This window comes from Sylvia atricapilla, chromosome 1 (assembly GCF_009819655.1).
Source record: "Sylvia atricapilla isolate bSylAtr1 chromosome 1, bSylAtr1.pri, whole genome shotgun sequence".
NCBI classification, from domain to species: Eukaryota; Metazoa; Chordata; class Aves; order Passeriformes; family Sylviidae; genus Sylvia; species Sylvia atricapilla.
In genome coordinates, this window is record NC_089140.1 from 103646361 (window position 1) to 103665545 (window position 19185).

Here is a 19185-nt window from a genome sequence, read left to right on the forward strand (position 1 = left end):
AGTGTTCTTGTTTCAGCCAGATGTTACCATCTGCTCAGTCCCTTGCTAGCCATATAGCCATTATGAACCTGAACGGTTATATTTGGTTTATTGGTATCTCCTTTCAAGATCAAAAACTTTCTCTGAGGCTCAAGGTATTGCAGGATAAAGTAATTTGGGATCTTTAAGTAGAAAATACGAAGATAATAGCTTTCTTCATCTGTCACATATATTAATGCCACATTACTCTTTGCTGCTCTCAGCAGCCCACTAGTTTCTGTCATTCACAGCTATCAGAAGACACTGATAATTCCAACTCCCTTTCCAATACCAGTAACTTCTACTCAGCTTATCTTCCCTATTTGGCCTTTTCCCTGATCCACATGCAAAGAATTTTTATCACTGTATTAAATTCTCTCCTTCCTTCAACCTCTCTCCCTCAACTTCTACTACTACTATTTTGCCTCCTCCTGACTCATCCCAGAAGACCCTCATGCCTTCCTGTCCCTTAAGAACCCCTTCTATAACATTTGTTCTGGGCTCTCCATCATTACTATTATTGCCCATTACACAGAATTCCTCAGCTTGCTCTGTGGTGAGAACCCCTCTGCACTTTCCTCTGATCAATTGCTCCTTTCATGTTGGCAGTCCAACTGCTTCCTGTTGACTCTAAAAAGCTGCCTTTTCAGCAAGCAAATCATGAAAGCACCTTTGTTTCATCTTTCTAGGGTTTTCACTAAATACAGTTGAAACTGATTTTAACTTTTTATTAATATTTCACAGTGGGTAATTAATAACTTATTTCTTATGCTTTCTTTTGATAGTTCTTATGTGTTCCTGAACGTGGTATTGCCTTGTGTACCGATTATTGCTTATGTACTAGTTATGCTACATCTTCCCTGTTAGTCCATAGTGATTCCCTTTTAGTACCATAGCCTCTTTTCCACGGAAGCCCAGAAATGTTGTATCACACTGTGATGTTTGGTCCTAATTCGTGAAAAGAGGCTCAGGGGTGACTTCATTGCTCTCTACAACTGCCTGAAAGAGGGTTGTAGCTAGGTGGGGTCAGCCTTTCACATAGGACAAGACGGCATAGCTTCAAGTTGCACCAGGGAAGGCTTAGATTGGATATTAGGAAAAAATTCTTCATTGAAAGGGTAAACAGGCATTGGAATAGGCTGTCGAAGGAATTGGTGGAATCACCATCTCTAGAAGTGTTCAGAAACCTGTGAGCACAGTACTTGGGGACATGGTTTATTTCTGAATATGACAGGGGCTGGGTTAGCAATTGGATCTGAGGATCTTTGAGGTGTCTTCCAACAGTAACAGTTCAACGACTCTGCATCAGTTTGAACCAAAAAGTATTTCAGCTGGGTACATTCTCACTGCTTGGGCTGGATCAGGAGCTGTGAACAGATTGTCTTGTGCAGGTCTGTGGATTCACAGAGCTTAGACAGAAACCAGAGCTTGAAAGCCACAGGCTGACATTGCTGAAATTGGCTTAGAAGGCTGAGCAGAGGCAGACTTGTGCAGAAGTGTGCCAGGGGAAGGAGAATGTGCTGACTTGCAGGGCACCAAAGCTAAACACAGGATGTACTGGGATGCAGCAGATACAGAAAGAGCTGCCTGCTTCAGACAGCTGAAGGTGGATCTATCTGGGGTGGATCTATCTGGAGTGCAAAATAGGCTCAGTTTACTGATTCTAGAAAATTTAAAAGGAGAATTGCAGACAAACAGGCTTGTTGCATAACTTATACACTGGAGAGTGAACTACTGGATCAATGCCTTGCCACCAATGGAACCACAAATGTAGAGCCAGAGCCAATTCACTTTCATGACTTGCCATACCCATGCTATTTCTGCCAGGATCTGGGATGGGACAGATGAATTCTCACACAGTACACTGTAAAAACATTGACAGAGGACCTACACAGCCTACTGCAATTACAAACCCTAAGTATCACATCTGGAAAAAATGGAACAGGGTCAAAGAATGACTTCACTCACTCAGGCACTTGTAAACCCCTTTCCCTGCAGTGCTTGGCCACTGTCCTGGCATTCTCTTTTATGGTAAGCTGATAGAATGGGAGTGTATTGAAAGCGTCCCAAATTAGTGCTGTACCAGAGACACTCTGGCTGGGGAGCTGAGGGCAGGGAAAAGCCACGCATGGAAATGCACCATTACTTAAAGGTATGGAGTCCTGAGTGTTGGTATGCTTGGGCTGTGGCATAACAGCTCTCCTGAGAGAAACAAGACATAAAAAAAATTACACTAATGGCTTCTGAGGGTGAGGCCAGGCAAAAGCAGGCACAATCTGTAGCACAGATTTGGTACGCTCCTGTGTACCACCCTCTCTCCCCCAATTTTTTAGAGTTATTTAGGTTTGACAAATGCTTTAATTGGGATTAAAGCATTGAGGATACTTTTGCACTGAAGACTTCTACGAGTCTGAGGAGCTCATCCACAACTTTCCACATATCATAGGCCTAGGCTGTACCTGCTGTATAGGACTTTGGCCATCTTTCTGCTGCATGTTTAAGGACTATTTGAAGAGGGAGCAGGTCAAGGGAGAATGTTTAAGAGCTGTACTTTGCTGGGGTTTTACTAGGAATTGCAGGTCCAGATTTGCCTTGTGACCCTGCCCCAGTGGGGGAATTTTTGATGTAAATTTGCTTCCGCAGTTATAAAATCATAGACTGGTCTGAGTTGGAAGAAACCCTAAAGATGATCTGGTTCCAACCTCCCTGCCTTGGGCAAGGACACCTTTCTCTAGACCAGATTGCTAAGAGCCTCATCCTGAACACTTTCAGGGATGAGCCTTCTCTGGGCAATATGTTCTAGTGTATCGCCACCCTCAGTGTGAAGAATTTCTACCTAATATCTAATCTTAACCTACTCTTCCTTCAGTTTCAATCTGTTCCCCCTTGTCTTATCACTACATGCCCTTGTAAAAAGACCTTGTTGCAGACTTTCTTTGGATACTGAAAGGTGCTGTAAGATCTACCCAGAGCCTTCTCCAGGCAGCTCTACCAGCCTGTTCTCATAGGAGGTGCTCCAGCCTTCTGATCATCTTCAGTCTTCCTCTGGACATACCCCAACAGGTCCATATGTTTCCTGTGCTAAGGAGCACAGCTGGGTGCAGCACTCCAGATGTAGTCACACAAGAGTAGAATAGAGGGAGAGAATCACCTCCCTGGACCTGATGGCCATGCTGCTTTTTATGCAGCCCAGGACCAACTTGGCTTTCTGAGCTGCAAGGGCATGTCAGCCAGCACCTCCAGTCTTTCTGCTTAGGACTGCTCTCAACCCACTTGGTCCCCTGCCTGTGTTTGTGCCTGGAATTGACCCAAGTGCAGGATCTTGCATTTGCCCTTATTGAACTTCATGAGGTTCACGTGGACCCACCTTTCAAGCCCATGAAGGTCCCTTTGGATGGCATCCCATCATAACATCTATTTGTACACCAAACCTCCACAAATGAGAAGAATGTATTCCTTGAAGCAGGATGTATTTAAAATGCAATAGTCCTGAATAATTCAGACCCTCTGTTAGGAACTGCCATAATGACTAATGAAGCATTATGAAGTTTCCATCTGCAGTTCACCAGTACTAGCCAGAGAAAGATAAAATTTTATATGCCAAAATGAGACTGGTGTCAGCTGTCATACTAGGAAGGGAAATACTTTCTTGGACAAAAATAAATGCCAATAATAACAGTGTGTACAAAGTAGAAAAGAAAGTGGAAAAGAGAACATAATTCTGAACACTTTCACAGTTTAATAAGAGCACTTCCTAGGAGAGATGGCAGGCCTAGCTTCCTGGAAGGAATATTTTGTTTGAACAAAATGCATAAACTGAGTTGTGCCTCTGTTACGACCTGTCCCTGAAAGCACAGGTAGCCCAGGTTCTTGTTAATAAATCCCTTGAGGTAGATTAGAGTGAAATGATGCTGAGTCATTGGTTCTTGCAAATATACACATGTAGAGTTTATTTTAGAACAATTTGCTTGCAAAAGGAAACAGGTATGCAGCTGTTTGGGTCGTTATTATCTATAGTGATATGACAATATGAAAATATCACTTCAGAAAATGTATAAGAAAGAGAAGAGAAGGATAAGAGTAGAAAGATCTCACCACCACAGGCCTCTCAAAGAGACTTGGTTTTTGTAATTTCAGTATGTGATGGTCAAAGTGATGGCTGCAGACTGGATCCATCAGGTGGTGGGGACAATCCTGGGGAAATCCACAGAACGCAACGTCTATTTGGTTTACATTCCTGTTCAGATGGGAATGCCCAGGCACCTCTCCCTGGTGGGGAGCTTCACACTGGATGATGTATCAATGCGGATCATGGGATCCTTTGGGAGTCCTTCACATTTTCTAAGACAACACCGCTGCCCATCACACCAGGCAATTTAGTCAATTATGGCCTGTTATGTCCCATCAGCAGAGATCGTCACCAAATGTCCCCGGGGAGCGGGGAGGGGGGGGCGAGGAGGGGGAGCCCCACAACCTAGTGGTTTGTGCAAGGGAGGACAACTTGCAAGTGGCACAGTCATCTCCACAGGATCCCTCTGGTATCTCACTCATAGCCCATCATGCACCCTCTGTCTGATCAGATCAGAGGTTAGACATCACACATACAAAAGCTCACCTCCTCCATTTCAACAAAGCAGTCTGGCATCTCCACAAATGGGCAAGTGCTTTGAGTCACTAACCCCAAAGAGTTCAGTTTCTCAGCCTCGCAGTGAATGAGTCCAAGCATCCCCAAAACTTTTGAGTTTCAGAGCCTGGCACAAATGCTGTCGCTTTCTCATTGAGAACAAGGACATTGTTCTCAATGAATTTCACCCTCTTTTAAAAGTCCAGCTTCAACAGAAACGGTAGAAAAAGCTCTCATTGTAAAAGTGCTCCTGCTATATGATCCTTGAGCCTTCTTAGGCTCAAAAGGAAATTGCAGTCAGGTCTCAACTTGCAATATGCAACCTTTAGATACTGAGCTGAGATGCAAAAAGCACGAATTTCATCAGCTGTGATTTTGTGTGAGATGCCACTGAACTTGTGCTAACTCCATGTTGTCCACTCTTGGAAAACACAATCAGCATATTGCTGGACACAGGCTCTGAAGGAGCAAGACACAAGTTAGGCCCAAAGACATTGTCACATTGTAGAATGAATGTTGCTTTAGGTTGGTAATAATCAAGCTGTTCAGCTCAACCCAGTGCATTAGATATGTTGTGAGTCTTCCAGAAGAAAAAATTAAAAGACCACTCCAGACAATCAGACATGTAAGCAGTTAGGAGAAGGAAAGTACAGTTCACTCTGTTAAGAGTTTGAAGGCTAAATTCACTATGACACCTGAAAGTTTTAAGTTCTTTGCAAAACCTATGTATCCATGCTTACAAGACATTACTGGTAGATGATGAAGTCATTTATTACTGTAATTATCTCATGTTCTGAAAAACAGAAGTACCTTTCAGACACTTTGGGATGGAAACAGATCTTCACTTGTTAAAAAGTGAGTTGCAGACACAGAGCCAAATTTCCCTGTCAAACTTGTACACATACTGGATTTACTTGTATGGATATAGGCTAGGGTTTGGCCAATGCAGCTTGTCCTAGTCCCAGTGTTTCAAAAAGCAGTAGGATGCTCTACTCTGGCTAGCTGTTAGTGCAGGGACAGAGGGTGTCTTGGCAGTAAGGTAAATGAAATAATGGACTAATAGTTGAGTTCCTGGGCTTGTAAAACCAGACTTGCTGAGGCTCCAGCACTACTTTCACCTACGTGATTCATTCTTGTAGCCACCTGCAGTTACCATCATCTGGGTTAAGTGTGAGGTCCTCTGAGAACCTCTCTGAGGGCTCTTAGTTGCTCACTAATTTGTGCTACGCTAAGGACCTTATTTCCTCTTTCCCTCCATGGAAGAGCTCAGCCTGCTGACACATTTAACCCAGTCACCTCCAGCGATGCACATGGGCCAGTTCTGTCCATTCATGGTGCTAAAGCAAGACTCCAATGCAGAGTGGGCTTCTTTTGCAAGACGTAATAAAAGCTGTAATAAAATGCTTTAAGCCACAGTTTCAGTTACCTTCGGAGTAGAAGCTATGTTCTCTGAAGGGGCATCAGAGACCCTAGGGAGCAGAGTTGTATCCTGGAAGGGTATGTATTCACCCATGCCCAGAAGGGTCAGCAGAAACTTTAGCACTTCTACATGGGAACAGAATCCTTCTGGTACTTGGTGAGAGGCTTTCCCTAATTCTCTTCAGAGCACACCAGTGTGGAAGCCTTTCTGCTGCTGAAGCAGACAGCTACTGAGGCTGAAGCCAGGTCTCTCACCCAACTGCTTGGAGGGCTGTGGCTCAGCTACACTTGGAGCACGCAGACCATATGGTGCCCAGATGATGTATAATAGCATTTATTTAGTGGCCTGGAGTTCTGATGTTTCACTGGCTGGCAAGGGACAACTTCCCTCTAAACAGCAGTTATCGACAGGTGCCAGTGCTTGTGTTTGCTCTCTTGCAGCCCAGAGTTGTGTGGAGGGGCTGTGCAGACAGCCTCACAGAATGATGATTAGCAACTTCATGACAACATAAGTCAAAATGCAAGATTAAAGCACAACATGTAGTTAGCAAACAGAGTAAAATTGTCTCCTTTTCCCATTAGGCTGTAGGATAAGAGAGGATAAGGCAGCCTTGAAATATTTTGGTTGCCACTTCTTATCTAGAACCTTGCTAGCAGAAGGCAGCTAAATCAGCCTAGCCAAGCCAGAGGTGAAAGTGATGTTCCAATGAGTTAGAGAGGGCCCAGTGCTCTTTAAACATAGCTTTTGTGACATCTACTAAAAAAGTGCTTATTTACTTTTATCATGGAAATGCTGTAAGACATTTAATTTTCCCACTCATACACCAATCCCCATCGTGCTTGACACTGTACAAACATGGAGCACTGCTCACCTCTCTGGAGCTCTGGAAGCGTTGGCACAGAAGTTACTCTTCAAACAGGGTTTTTTTTCAGTGTATTAAGAGGAAATATGCTCAGCCTAATATAAAAATATCCACTAAAGTCAACTCAGGAGTCTGTCTGTCTGTCTCTCAGTAAAGATGTAGCTTGTTTCAGGAGTCCAGACTACTTCTGACTATGGAAGACAGGATAGACTGGCATTGCCCAAAGTTTTTCTCTTAGCTCTGCTCTTACTTAGTACTTGGCTAGAGTATTACCTTATTGCATAAGGTCATATAAAACAAGACTGTACTGTGCAAAGTGCTCCAAATTATTTAATCAATATGTCTCATGGTGTCTGGATGATTACACACAAAATGCCAGGGGCAACAAAACAATAAAAGCAACAAGACACTAGAAGTATTGTTCAAATAGCTGTGTAATAATCTTGGGCAATTTAATTTTCTGTGTTGAAAGTTAATTACTTACTTTAGGGAAACACCAATTTAATGTTTCCAGTCAACTAAGTGGCAAAGATTCGTTAAAAGGAACCCATATTACAAATACCTTCGTGCCACATTGCTTTTATTTCCAGGGATAAAACTTCTCACCTCCCACACCCAACCAACTTCTATTCTAAACAGATTTCATACAGTGATTTTCTCCATAGCTTTTAGGAACAAAAGCTCACAATGAAGTTCTGTGGACCATGTAAGAACATACAGATGTCACAGGTGTCTGATAGCAGAGAAATGCAAGAAATTCACAAATGAAAATTCCAACTGCATCAGAGGTAAAATGGGGCAAGCTGTACAGGCAAGTCATTAATGTAACAGTGATTGAAGGCTCAAACTCAAGCAGATTGTACCTTAAAAAAACAAACATCCCCCCCACCTAGGCCCCAAAGCAAAGCAAAGGACAGCAGCGTCAAGAAATGAGCCAGAAATACATATTGGTATGTAAAAATAAATATTGGAAACTTGAATAATGAAGCTGAAATGGCCTTTTTAGGTGAGGCTCACTAAATTCTGTATACTTTGCCTGTAGAAGCAATGTCTGTTAATTGGCTTAAGGGAGGCATGGAGGAATTGGAAGGAGAAGAAATAACTAAAATAAACACACCCTAACTTGTTCATAATAACAGCATCTCCCAATTGCTTTCCTTGCTTTTATAGACACTTTACAAACCACCAGTAGGTAACAAAAACATTCCTGCAAAGGGCGTGTGTGAAAACAAAATCTGTCCTAGGTAGGAATAATCCAGTCAATCACAGAGGTGTAAAGAACATTTCAAGTTGGGAAAGTAGTGTGAAAATAAGCAGCCAGCACCTTTTGTTTGATACTTGCTCTTTCATAGCAATTCTTGAGATCAAGAGTGGAAGGGGCATAATTACCAACCCTGAAAACCTGGCATAGGGTAAGGTCTTCCAGGCATCACTAGTAAGAGCATCAGCCAAAAGTCTCCTCCACTCACCCACTGCCCTCAGAGGACAGTTCTGTCATGTGTTGTGCATCCAGACATGTGCACAAGAGTCTGATCTGCACTTTCACCCTAGAGCCTGAAATGCCTGAGGTACTGCTGTGCCATTTAGATACCTGCCAGCATTTTAAAAGCTGACACTGAAATACTCTTTAATCCTGGAGGTGAAGTTTTGATCATCAAAATTTGCAAAGCCTGCCTTACAACTTATTAGATGCTTTGAATCTTATCTCAAAGTGAGGCCCAAGGTGTGGTACACAAAGTAGGGAAGGGAATGCCTTTCTTGCTTGAAGGTCTTAACCCCCCAGCATATGTGAGGCTTGTAACAGAGAGGGTAGTTGCAGGCCCCTGACATGTGGAAGGCATTTAAGCGCTTGCACAAAGGATGGGAGGGGATGGGAGGAGAGGAGTCAAACATCAAATAGAAAACAGAACTCTGGAAAAGCTGCTGTCAGCTGCCAAAGCATGGGGCTATATAAATTGTTGACTGGGCATTGGTGTCCAGCCTCTGGAGAAGTCTGACTACTGGAACCTCAACTAGATAGTCGTATCTCCGATCAGCTGCATCAGGAAATGCTTGCGTGCCTCACCCCATCTTCTTTTCTGGTATTTTAATCTTCATTAGTTTAGATGGCTACTCAGATACCTAAAATCTGTGTCCAGAGCTTGGGACAGAAAATTTCAGGGACAGCAGGCTGCATACTTTGCAACAGGAACTGAGTAGAACCAAATATTTTTATCAAGTGTCATCACTGTCTTCTGATTACTGTCCTGTCCACATTGCAATTTGCTCCAAATTCAGCTGCAGGTGTTATCAGGTAGGTTTTCTGCTTATCACACAGTTGTAACTAGCACTTCATGGCAACACCATCCTCTTTGTGGTTCAGACAGTCCTGTGCCATCTTCCAGCAAATGAATCAGAGTTCTGCATTTTTGCAGTATATTCCTTGCTCATCATTTTGTACAAGTTTGATGACTCCTTCCTCTTTCTGCATGTAGTAGAGCACCCCAAATACATTTGTAACAGTGCTGCTGTTCTATGCCCCACCTGGGGAAAGTAGTCATAGACTAGATGGAGATGGTAAAAAACATCAATAACAACAGTTTGCGTATCTAGACTTCTACAACAGAAAAAAAAACCAGTTACCATTGGTTAAGTTATAAGGTTGTGCTCAATTAGGTTACAAAAAATTCAAAGTCTGAAAGAAGTGCTGTCTTTTGACAATTGAAAACATTGCTACCTTTTTTAAAATTATTTTTTTAATTAGCAGATTGCAAAGGGTGGAGAAAGTGGGAGGATTTAGATTCATGACCAAGCTCCTCTCTTTACTAACGGGATAGCAGTAACAATGTTATAACTTGTGTTATATACAACATATATCTCAAGTTCTAATAAAGATACAATACCTTATCCTCTGAAGTAGTGAAAGAAATAAACAGGCAAGTACTTACTGCAAGTAATTTTGTTCCATTTAATTCTCTTCCAAAAATTAATCACAAAGTTCATGAGCTTATCTTACGAACATGAATCTTGTCAACTCTCCTTTTAACTAACTCCAGCCCTGTAGCTTTGAAGCTTGTTAGGGTTGTGGGGCATGGAGCTGAGCAGATTTCCCAGGAAATCTCGTGCATGTGTGTGGGAGGGGGCAGCGTGCCATGATTGTGGTCTCACTGTAGCTTTTTGCAACCATTTCCAATGTCACAGTGACCTGCAGTTATTTGAAAAGGAAGTTTCCAGCTGCAAGTATCTTTAATTTGCAAGTCTTACCTACTCAGTGAAAGAAGCCTGCTGGGACTGGTATGCATCCCTATTAAAGTCATGCGAACGCTTTTTTATGTTTTTAATTACACCATTTACATGACACCTCTGATCTGACGATGATTACATAGGAACTCTGGTTAGGTTCGCCTTTCACAGCTAAAACGTGCTACTGAAACAATTTTTATATTTAAGCACTGGGATGTGCCGAGTGGAAGCAGAGATGAGTCAGCAGTTAGCTGGGGTTATTTGAATAGCAGGACGAGCTCTGCCTGCCGCTAGGAAACCGTCCACAAAGGTCAGACCGAGTGCTTGGGATTTAGGCACCACCACCCTGGTGACAGGAATTCTCCCCAGACCTTGGGCGGTTTTTAGAACAAGCACCGTTCTGTTTGACATTTGGACATGGCTGTATTAAATACCGGCTACTTGGGATCTAAATGAAGAACCCCCGACACCACTGGTCCTACCCACTGTGAGCCGTGCCCGCCACACTGACAGATGCTGCTGCCTCCCCAGACAGGGGAGTTAGGTGCTAAAATTAGTAACTATTAAAACAAGGGTACTGGGTAAGGATCTGCTGAACCTCATCGACAGGAAATACTGAAGAGGAGGTAAGGAGCCCTTTCTACAGGAGCTGGGGCCGTAATTCACATGTAGGGACAGCACATCTGGCAAATTGACTGCCCCAGTAGGAGAGAGCTGAGTTGCTCAAGGGTAATCAGGTGCCGAGCAGCTTACAAAACACAGCATTCAAACAGTAAAGACAGTGAGAACCCTTACAAGTTATTACCTACAGCGGCAGGAGTTTGGGGAGGGGGGGCATTAAGCCAGATACAGGATGTGTGAGACAGTTCCCTGGCAAGGCACTACTTCTCACCAACAGTCCTGGAGAGGAAACGGCTTATAAGCTAAAACTCATTTAGGCTTCAGCTCTGTTGCCTCTGCAACCACAGGAAACAAGCATCCCAGCCCCACTCGTGAGTCATGGCTGTTGGGAACTTCACCTTAAAGAGCAGGAAAGAGTCCTCTCAAGGTAGAATGGATCGCTTTTATTCCTTCTTCTGGGATCACTGCCTAAGCTCCTTCATTTGGGAAAAAAAAAAAAGGCACAATAAGAAACACAGCTGCTTGTGATGGTTCCACCCTCCCTTATTCAATTGTTCGGTGGTTTAACATTCAGTCTGAATGTTGCAGACCTACTTTTAATTCTCTCTTCTAGCTGAGAGGATTCAAGGCCACATTGTTCCCGCCCTCCACTCAAGTGACCTATCTACAAAACAGCTGAGTTAATAACAAAAATAAAAGGAGAAAGACATCCCATGACAACTGCCTTCATGTTCTGCTGACCCATTTCAGGGAGAACACTTGAAAATTCTGTGGCTCTTACTGAGAATGATTTTGCCAGGACTAAGAACTGCAATTAGTCTATAAAACGAGTGTTGCTTGTTCCAGACACACAGAGACTTCAAGGCACCGTCTGCATCAGAGCTGAGCAAGGGTTTAAAATTTCTTTGCAACAGAAATCCCAGGCCTCTGAGTTACACACCAAAAATCCATTTTTATCATTCTCTCTGACATGTTTTTATGAGAACATTAAATGCCATTAAAGTCGAGAGAGTAAAACCAGGATTCTGCCGAAGGCAAGGCTGAGAACAATAGTATTAGTGAACTACAATTCGTCATCTCAAGGCCAAATGGCATATAGGTGTTGCTATACAGCAACACAGCCCTGACCCTTAAGGAAGCACTGGGGGTTTACCAATTGGCATTTATTGCTGTAAGTAAATACCAGCTGCCTCACTCTTGAGCCCCAGCAGTTTAGTTTATATCACAGGTTTTAGTCTTTCGTATGTAAACAAAGCAATGCAAACACATACATTTGAATTTGGGGTAGTTCTTTTCAAAGCTAATCTTAACAAAAGAGGAAGAGACTCGCTGAGATACTGAGAAGTGAAATGCAGGAGCAGTGTCTCTGGTTTGAGTTACAAGGAAGGCCGTAAGTACTTTTGAAACCTAATCTGCGCCAAACACACACCACATGTGTGTTCGTGCATGTAGGCCTGTAACAACGGCATGCAGAGGCCTTGTTTTACTCTTCTGCGATGAGCAAGTTTGATAAAAGGGCCAAAAATTCAACACATGCAATAACTGCAATGTGAAAAATCCTGGCACCGTTACTCTTTGCTGTGGCAGGAACAGGAAAGGTGCGTTCTTCTGTGGGAACGCAGCACATTTCCCCCCTATGCACGATACACCAAACGAGCTTTTCGGGACTTAGAAAAAACAAACCCAAAACAACAAACCAACCAAAAAACCCCGACCAAAACCAACATTTGGGCTGGGAGCCGCTGGCCCGTCACAGCGTTCGTGCCGGGAGCTGTGCTGCCACCTCCTGGTGGCTCTGGGGATGGCCCCGGCCGCAGGACCTCGCCTCCTTCAGAAGCGCCAAAATTGGTACTAATTTCACTAATAGTTTACATAAGTTCTTGTTCGAGTTTTAATCTCTGCCCCCTCCGAATGTATTTCTCTGGAAAAAAAAAAAAAAGAAAGAAAGAAAAAAAAAGGCAGTGACAGAGGGAAAACATTTTGTGAAGCGTTTGGATTTCTGCTGACTCCATTCAGCACCTTTTCCCCCTCTCTGCTTCTCCATGCGCTTGGTACAGACCCACAGTCAGAGGGATCAGGTCATCCTCCCACGCCTCGGCAAAGCTCCCTGGCACCGAGGTGGAGCAGGAGCTTCAGAGCTTTCATCACTGTCCTCTGGTGACATTTCTTAAAAGTTCAGTTCGCAACAGCAGCCTACCAAGAAACAGCAAAATGCTCTCAGCCAAATGACTTTTCTTAATTTTGTAACGTAAATTCTGAAGGGACTAACAATGTAATTCCTAGAAGTGTCAGCTCTGATCATCCTTCCTCTCAAGACAAAACAACCGCAGGACCACAAGCATTCCGATTATGGCAAAATTGCTTCAGAACACTGTAGCAAATCTGCCATGCCTTCCATACCACAAAGACTACAGAGAATACAGCCATGAGAAATGGAACAAAAAGGAATGCCTCAAGTCTCACACATCCAAAACACCGCTCATAGCAGGAAGTCTTCAAAATATAGTGTATATTGTTTCATTTAAAAATCAAGAATAACATTTTCAGACAGAAAACAATAAGGACAGAGACAACACACCTTCCTTGCTTCCTTCATCCAGCCCTGTTCTTACTGTGCTTTGAAAAAACAGAAATATAAAATAAACGGTTGCAATGAAATGTCATTAATTCAATATTGGTAGCCCCACAAATCTGGTAAGAAGCATTGCTCAAGCAACTCTATCCATATATGTTATCTTGTTTAAAAAAAACTACTAGGAGTTACATTTTAAGTTTTTTGAAAGTGGTATTACTATAGTACTCAGTGTCAAGAAATAGAGGCACTGAGGTGGTAAAATACATGCTAAGCTACATCCATAAGATTTAAAATGTTTAATGTGCAAGTCTTGGACAGAAATGATTAATTTACAATACACTAAAATTTGAAGGATGGGAATTTCTTCTTCATGTGTATGCTCATAGTAGCAGGTGAAATACTTAGTTGCTGAAGTACAAACATCAGTATGTTTAAGTGACTTATGCATCATTTTTAAGGCAAAAATAGGTAACAACATGACTGCATACAGTTGCAAAAATATTTACAGATATTATCAGAGAAACATTATACTTCTCACATGAAAATTTTAATTATGCTTTTAGTAGACAATGATTTAGTTGAAAATTATAATTAAAAATGTAAAATTAATCTAGCTAGGATGAGTAGCACTGACATTTTTATCCAGGCCTTCACACTCTCTGATCTTTTCCCCTCAACGTCCGTCACTGTAAACTGTCCTCTCTCTCCCTGCCACTTTCCAGTCTTATTACAAAGGTGCAGGTGTGCCCGAGCAGCCTCAGAATCCACAGAGGAAGAAGCTGCAGTGCTAAAAATGAATGCAAAAGGTCCCAACAAGAAGAACAAAAACAGATCCTGAGAAATAAAATTAGTGAGAAGAAAAAAAAAAATTAAAGGTGCTATCCACAAGTATCCAGGGATTTCCTCAGTCATCCTTGTCTTTTGCTCCATGTTTCAGGATGCGCGTGAATTCGATGTAGTTGAAGTTGCCCTTTTTGTCGATGGGGGCCTCTCTGTAGAGCTCATCCACCTCTTCATCCGTGAACCTGTCCCCCATGGTGGTCAGCAGCTCCCGCAGGTAGTCTTCCTGGATGAACCCTGCCATGAGACATGCAGAGAGAAACAGAAAGGAGACTGAGCCTCTCAGCTGGGTCACCGAAAGCAGCAGCACAGACATGCCAACAGACAGGCAATGAACCAGTGCAGCGTGTAATATATTATATTTGCATTTGCACAGAGCCCCAAAAATTTCCTTAATTGAATTCTAAAGAAATTCCTTGAGTGCAAAGGGAAAGGAAGTTTAATGCATTTCATCAAGATTTTTGAAAACAGGGCCTAACCTGCTGTGGTGTAATAACACTTATTTCCATCTACTGATCTTCAACGGCTCAAAGTGGAAAAACAAGTTCCCGTCACTGCTAGTCTTCATTATATAAGCAGTTCTCTTAAATGAATTATATTTTTCTTGCCTTAATTAGATATATTTGCACATCCTCTAGAAACTAGTTTCCCCTGGGGACTAAATAAGGACTCCGGCTCTTCAGTGCTGCACAACACTGTTGCTGGAGGCAGTTTATGCGGATACAGTGAACTCCTGGCAAGGGTCCAGGGAAGGAGTTTATAGCAGAAGACACTTTCAGACAGGACCGAGCAAGTAAGCTCAGGAGGCAGGAAGAATGTTTATGGTGGAGAGGTAAAGGTGGAGAACCCACTAAAAAGAAAGAGTGAGATGTATTATTTATTTATGCTAAAAGAGCAGAAGATTTTTGAGGAAGTTAACAAAGATATAAAAAAAAAAGAGCAGTTTCTAGGTATCTTCTGCTAATTCTATTTCAAGAGATGAGCAGAACCACTAGTTGCCAAATAATTCCAGGAAAATTTAGAGACGAAAAAGGAAACACACATAACAAAGGGTAAACAGTAGAATGCAGAAACTGCTAAATGCAGAAACACGACCAGCCATATGTTTATGCTGAAATATGACCAGCACGATAGTTGCTTCATTTGAGAAAGAAACTGATTATTGAACTTTAGGTGGAGAAATGTCAGGAGCAGAACAGACGAGGTAGAAGTAGGTTCCAAAAAGAACCGTAAGTAAACTTTGTGGAACAGCTGGAAATCATATGTAGACGCCCACATCAACTAATGTAGATTCAATTAGAATGTGATAAAAAAAGTGCTGCTTTGGAAAGAGAGTTGTGTAAGTTAAGCAGAGTTCATTAGTGAGACAAAACCAAAGAGGGAATGAGGAGACCAAAAAGCAGTCAATGAGCATGACAAATTAGCACGGGGGTGGTATATGCTGGAGGAAGTGAAAAAAAAAAAAAAAAAAGTGTTTCAACATATGCTAATGAAAACAGCACCATATCCCAGTGTAGACCAGCCACTGGCTGCCGACTGCAAATGAAAAAAGCTAGCAGCAATGTTCTACTTCAGAAATAAGGGAGAATGTTCAGTTAGCCAGGCCTATCCTAATCAGGTCAAACCTTGGAGTTCTCTCTTTTAAGATGGGTGTAAAGAAGAGGGGAAAGGCAGCTAAGCAGATTAGACACACATTCTGCTATCCTGCAGAGACCAAGCAGTGATGAGAGATGACATAATAGTATTCAAAAAATGCAAGGCCTTTGGTGGTGCAAGTTTAACCTCAAGGACTTAATTGCTCCTGTCTGAATGTAGTTGTTTGAACACGGAACTGGGCTGCCAGACCAGGAATACGCCACAAGTTTTATCCGCAACAAACTGTAAAGCAAACAGGGCTCCTCTCCCTCCCACACAGCTTCAGCTGTGGATGGGGAGTAACAAATAAATGAAGCAAAACTTAAGATTCAGCCTGTTGCAGGCAGCACACAGCAGACGACAATGCAGGATCAAAGACCAGATAAAAATTACTCCACATGCAGACAGATCCAACTTTTATACCAATTCCATAGCACTACCCATGATAGAAATGCTGAAGCAACATATCCAACTAGGTTGGCAATATAGGAAATGTAGGTAAAACCTAGGAAGTATGACACCTATCTACCTATGACTACTTACTCCTCATCTATAGGATCTGATTTGTATTACTTCCTTTCAAAAGACCTACACTGATGTAGAGCTAGAAAATCAGGCCCATAACAAACACACGTGTGGAGACCATGAAATGAAAAAAAGAAGTAGAAAAGTTTGATATAGCTGGAAACGCTCTTGTACATTTTTAGAAGGAACAAACTGATCAGAAGTAACATAAGAGGATAAAAATCAATAAAGGTTTAACATAACATCCTACAAATACATCACATGCTATTTTGAAGACATCATTTGGACTATTATGAATCAAAACTCAATAAAACAGTGTAACTACCTCACAGGTTTCCTGGTTAAAATTTGAGGATGGCATGAGACACAATACAGACTGTAGAACAAACCAGCATCCTCAAATCATTGTGGGACTAGACTAAAATATTTACCACACAGAGCTGAGAGATATTAAAATCAATCTTATCAGTATATGGGTGTCCAACTATTATTAACTTATTGTTTAGACAGACATAGAAGTTTCTGTTCCAAAGAACTGGTAGCACAACCATTTTCTTTATATTGTAATTCACAGGCTCTTGTTTTGGTGCACACACACACAAAAAAAAACCCCAACAGTAGCACAGTGAGTCAGACTACCTGTGGAGAGAAAATAATTAACCTACTAACAAAACTTCCTTCTCTAGGAGATGGTAAAGAGATTTCCCTTGAGAGGGAGGAAGTCGATTAACATTTGAAAAGGCCTTACCAACAGAAAGCCTGTTTACCTACACCTCAGCAGGAAGGGGATGCTCTTTGAAAAGACAAAAGGTGCTAAAAATACACAGACTGAAAACAGCTGTTGGAACTGAACGATATCCTTGGAAAAGTGCAGAGCACTTTTAGATTGGTTAGATTAAAATATTGTGGTGGGCAGTTGTGAGGAAAGGTGTAGATGTACTGTCATCTCTAGTACAGAAACTACAAAATTTCAGTGTGAGTAGTAAGACAAGTTCACAACACATCAAAGCACCGATACTCTGTATTGCCCTATGGATTAGTTCCCAGTTACCACACACTTCTCAGGAATCTCAGCCTAGGTGAATAAATACATAAAAGCATAAACTCTAACCTCAAGATTACAGGCACAACCTTGGAAGTCTGATACAGTAAAACTGAGCTCTGTGTTTTTACTCTTTCCTTTCATCCTGCTTTTCAAGCCAGTCCCATCTTGAAAAGTCATTTCTGCCTTCTACACCCCACCTGGGTTTTATCTTTAGACCACTAAGACTGCAGCCCTTCCTGCAATCTGAAAGTAAACTGCTGCAGGTGAGGGCATGATATTTGTCCCGAGAGCCAGTAAGAATACTCAGCCAGATGAGGGTTTGTGAGACTTTATAAAGTCTGGATTGTGTGTCTTGAAATATTAAACATCTGAAGAATTTAGATGCATCTCAGACCTACTGCAGAGGGGAAGACAAACTTAGTTGTATGACAGATTTCCCATCATTACCTTTTAAGGCCACACAAAATCACACATTACTGATTTGAATTCCTCATCTTAGAGCAAATACATCTTGTTTTACACTTTGAGGAACATACCCATTGCCCAGTTAAAGCATTCTTCTTCAAAGCTTTACAGAAGAACAGTCCTAATAGTCCTCAGTACTGATACAGAACAGCCAGGCAAATTTCACTCTCACTCAATAATTTAGCAGAATATGCCATCTAGGACTACCACCTCATATTTAATTTATAAACGTGCAAAAATCAGCATACTGTTCAGAAACCCAAATAATAAATATAAAAACCCAGCCACACCCCTGCCAAGCAGCCGAGTTGCACCCACGTACCTGTTGCTTCTTCATCAAAGCAAGCAAAAGCATTCCTGATTACATCCTCCGGGTCGGTGCCATTTAACTTCTCACCAAACATGGTGAGGAACATGGTGAAGTTGATGGGGCCCGGAGCCTCATTCATCATGGCATCCAGGTATTCATCCGTTGGATTCTTTCCTGCAAAGAAAGGGATTCACACTTGCTTTAGCTTTCAAACTGCACAAGTAACGTCAACACAAGCTGAGTGTTCATACAAACGGAGAGACACCACACCTCTCACAGCCCAAACTCAGTATTTTGAATTTTGCAGCACAAATTTGCCTGGCAAGCACGAGCAGCACAGGGACATTACCAAGGGAGGCGAGCATGTCGTGCAAGTCCTCTTTGTCAATGAAGCCATCCCTGTTCTGGTCGATCATGTTGAAGGCCTCCTTGAATTCCTGGATCTGCGACTGATCAAACATCGCAAAGACATTGGAAGTGGCGCGCTGAGGGCGCTTCTTGGTGGTCTTCGTCTTTGCCTTTTTGCTAGACATGTTGATTGTTGGACACTAAGGAGAGAATGAAATACAGTAAATGCAGTAAGATGAGAGGCAGGATTTAAAAAAGGGAAAAGTACTACGATTTAATGTTACAGCGCGCCTCTATCGCGCTCTAATTTCCGCTCATCAGAACGTATTTCCCTAGTATTTCCAAGACGGGAAAAAGAGAAGGAGAAAATATGGATAAAGGAAAGACAGACTAACAAACCAGAAAAAGAGTCATCATTACAAGACGTAAAGAAACTTAAAATTTAGTCTTGAAAGGGCCCTCACCCAGCGGCGGCTGCGGGGACGCGGAAACGGGCGGACGCGGAAGGGAGGAAGCGGCTCCGGCGGATGCTCCGGCGCTTCCTGGAGAAACCATCGCGCGGCCGGGCCGCGGGGGGGGACGAGCTCCGGGACAGGCGGCGGGAGGGAAGCGAGGGGGCATCCAGGGGTTTTCCTTAGGGATCGCAGCCCGCCTCGGCTTCCCTGGGCGGCGGCC

The 19185-nt window shown here is 42.6% G+C and overlaps 1 protein-coding gene and 1 long non-coding RNA gene across 2 annotated transcripts; both read right to left on the reverse strand.

The window, feature by feature from the left end:
* Positions 1 to 3645: 3645 nt before the first annotated feature.
* Positions 3646 to 12362, reverse strand: LOC136367632 (uncharacterized). The gene is made up of 3 exons (XR_010744712.1): positions 12340 to 12362; positions 11166 to 11243; positions 3646 to 4212 (listed from the first exon to the last, which is right to left on the reverse strand). It is a non-coding gene; the product is annotated as an uncharacterized lncRNA (long non-coding RNA).
* An 897-nt stretch (positions 12363 to 13259) lies between these two features.
* Positions 13260 to 18730, reverse strand: LOC136367624 (myosin regulatory light chain 2, smooth muscle minor isoform-like). The gene is made up of 3 exons (XM_066329402.1): positions 18512 to 18730; positions 18175 to 18336; positions 13260 to 14419 (listed from the first exon to the last, which is right to left on the reverse strand). Exons 1-3 carry the CDS (start codon positions 18693 to 18695, stop codon positions 14247 to 14249), a joined length of 519 nt encoding a protein of 172 aa, XP_066185499.1. The 5' UTR covers positions 18696 to 18730; the 3' UTR covers positions 13260 to 14246.
* Between the last annotated feature and the right edge of the window lie 455 nt (positions 18731 to 19185).

Coding starts and splice junctions, on each gene's coding strand:
- LOC136367624 (XM_066329402.1), bottom strand. CDS start 18,695: ATGTCTAGCAAAAAGGCAAAGACGAAGACCACCAAGAAGCGCCCTCAG. Junction 18,337..18,511: donor CGACATGCTCGCCTCCCTTG/GTAATGTCCCTG, acceptor CTTTCTTTGCAG/GAAAGAATCCAACGGATGAA. Junction 14,420..18,174: donor CTTTGATGAAGAAGCAACAG/GTACGTGGGTGC, acceptor GTCTCATGGCAG/GGTTCATCCAGGAAGACTAC.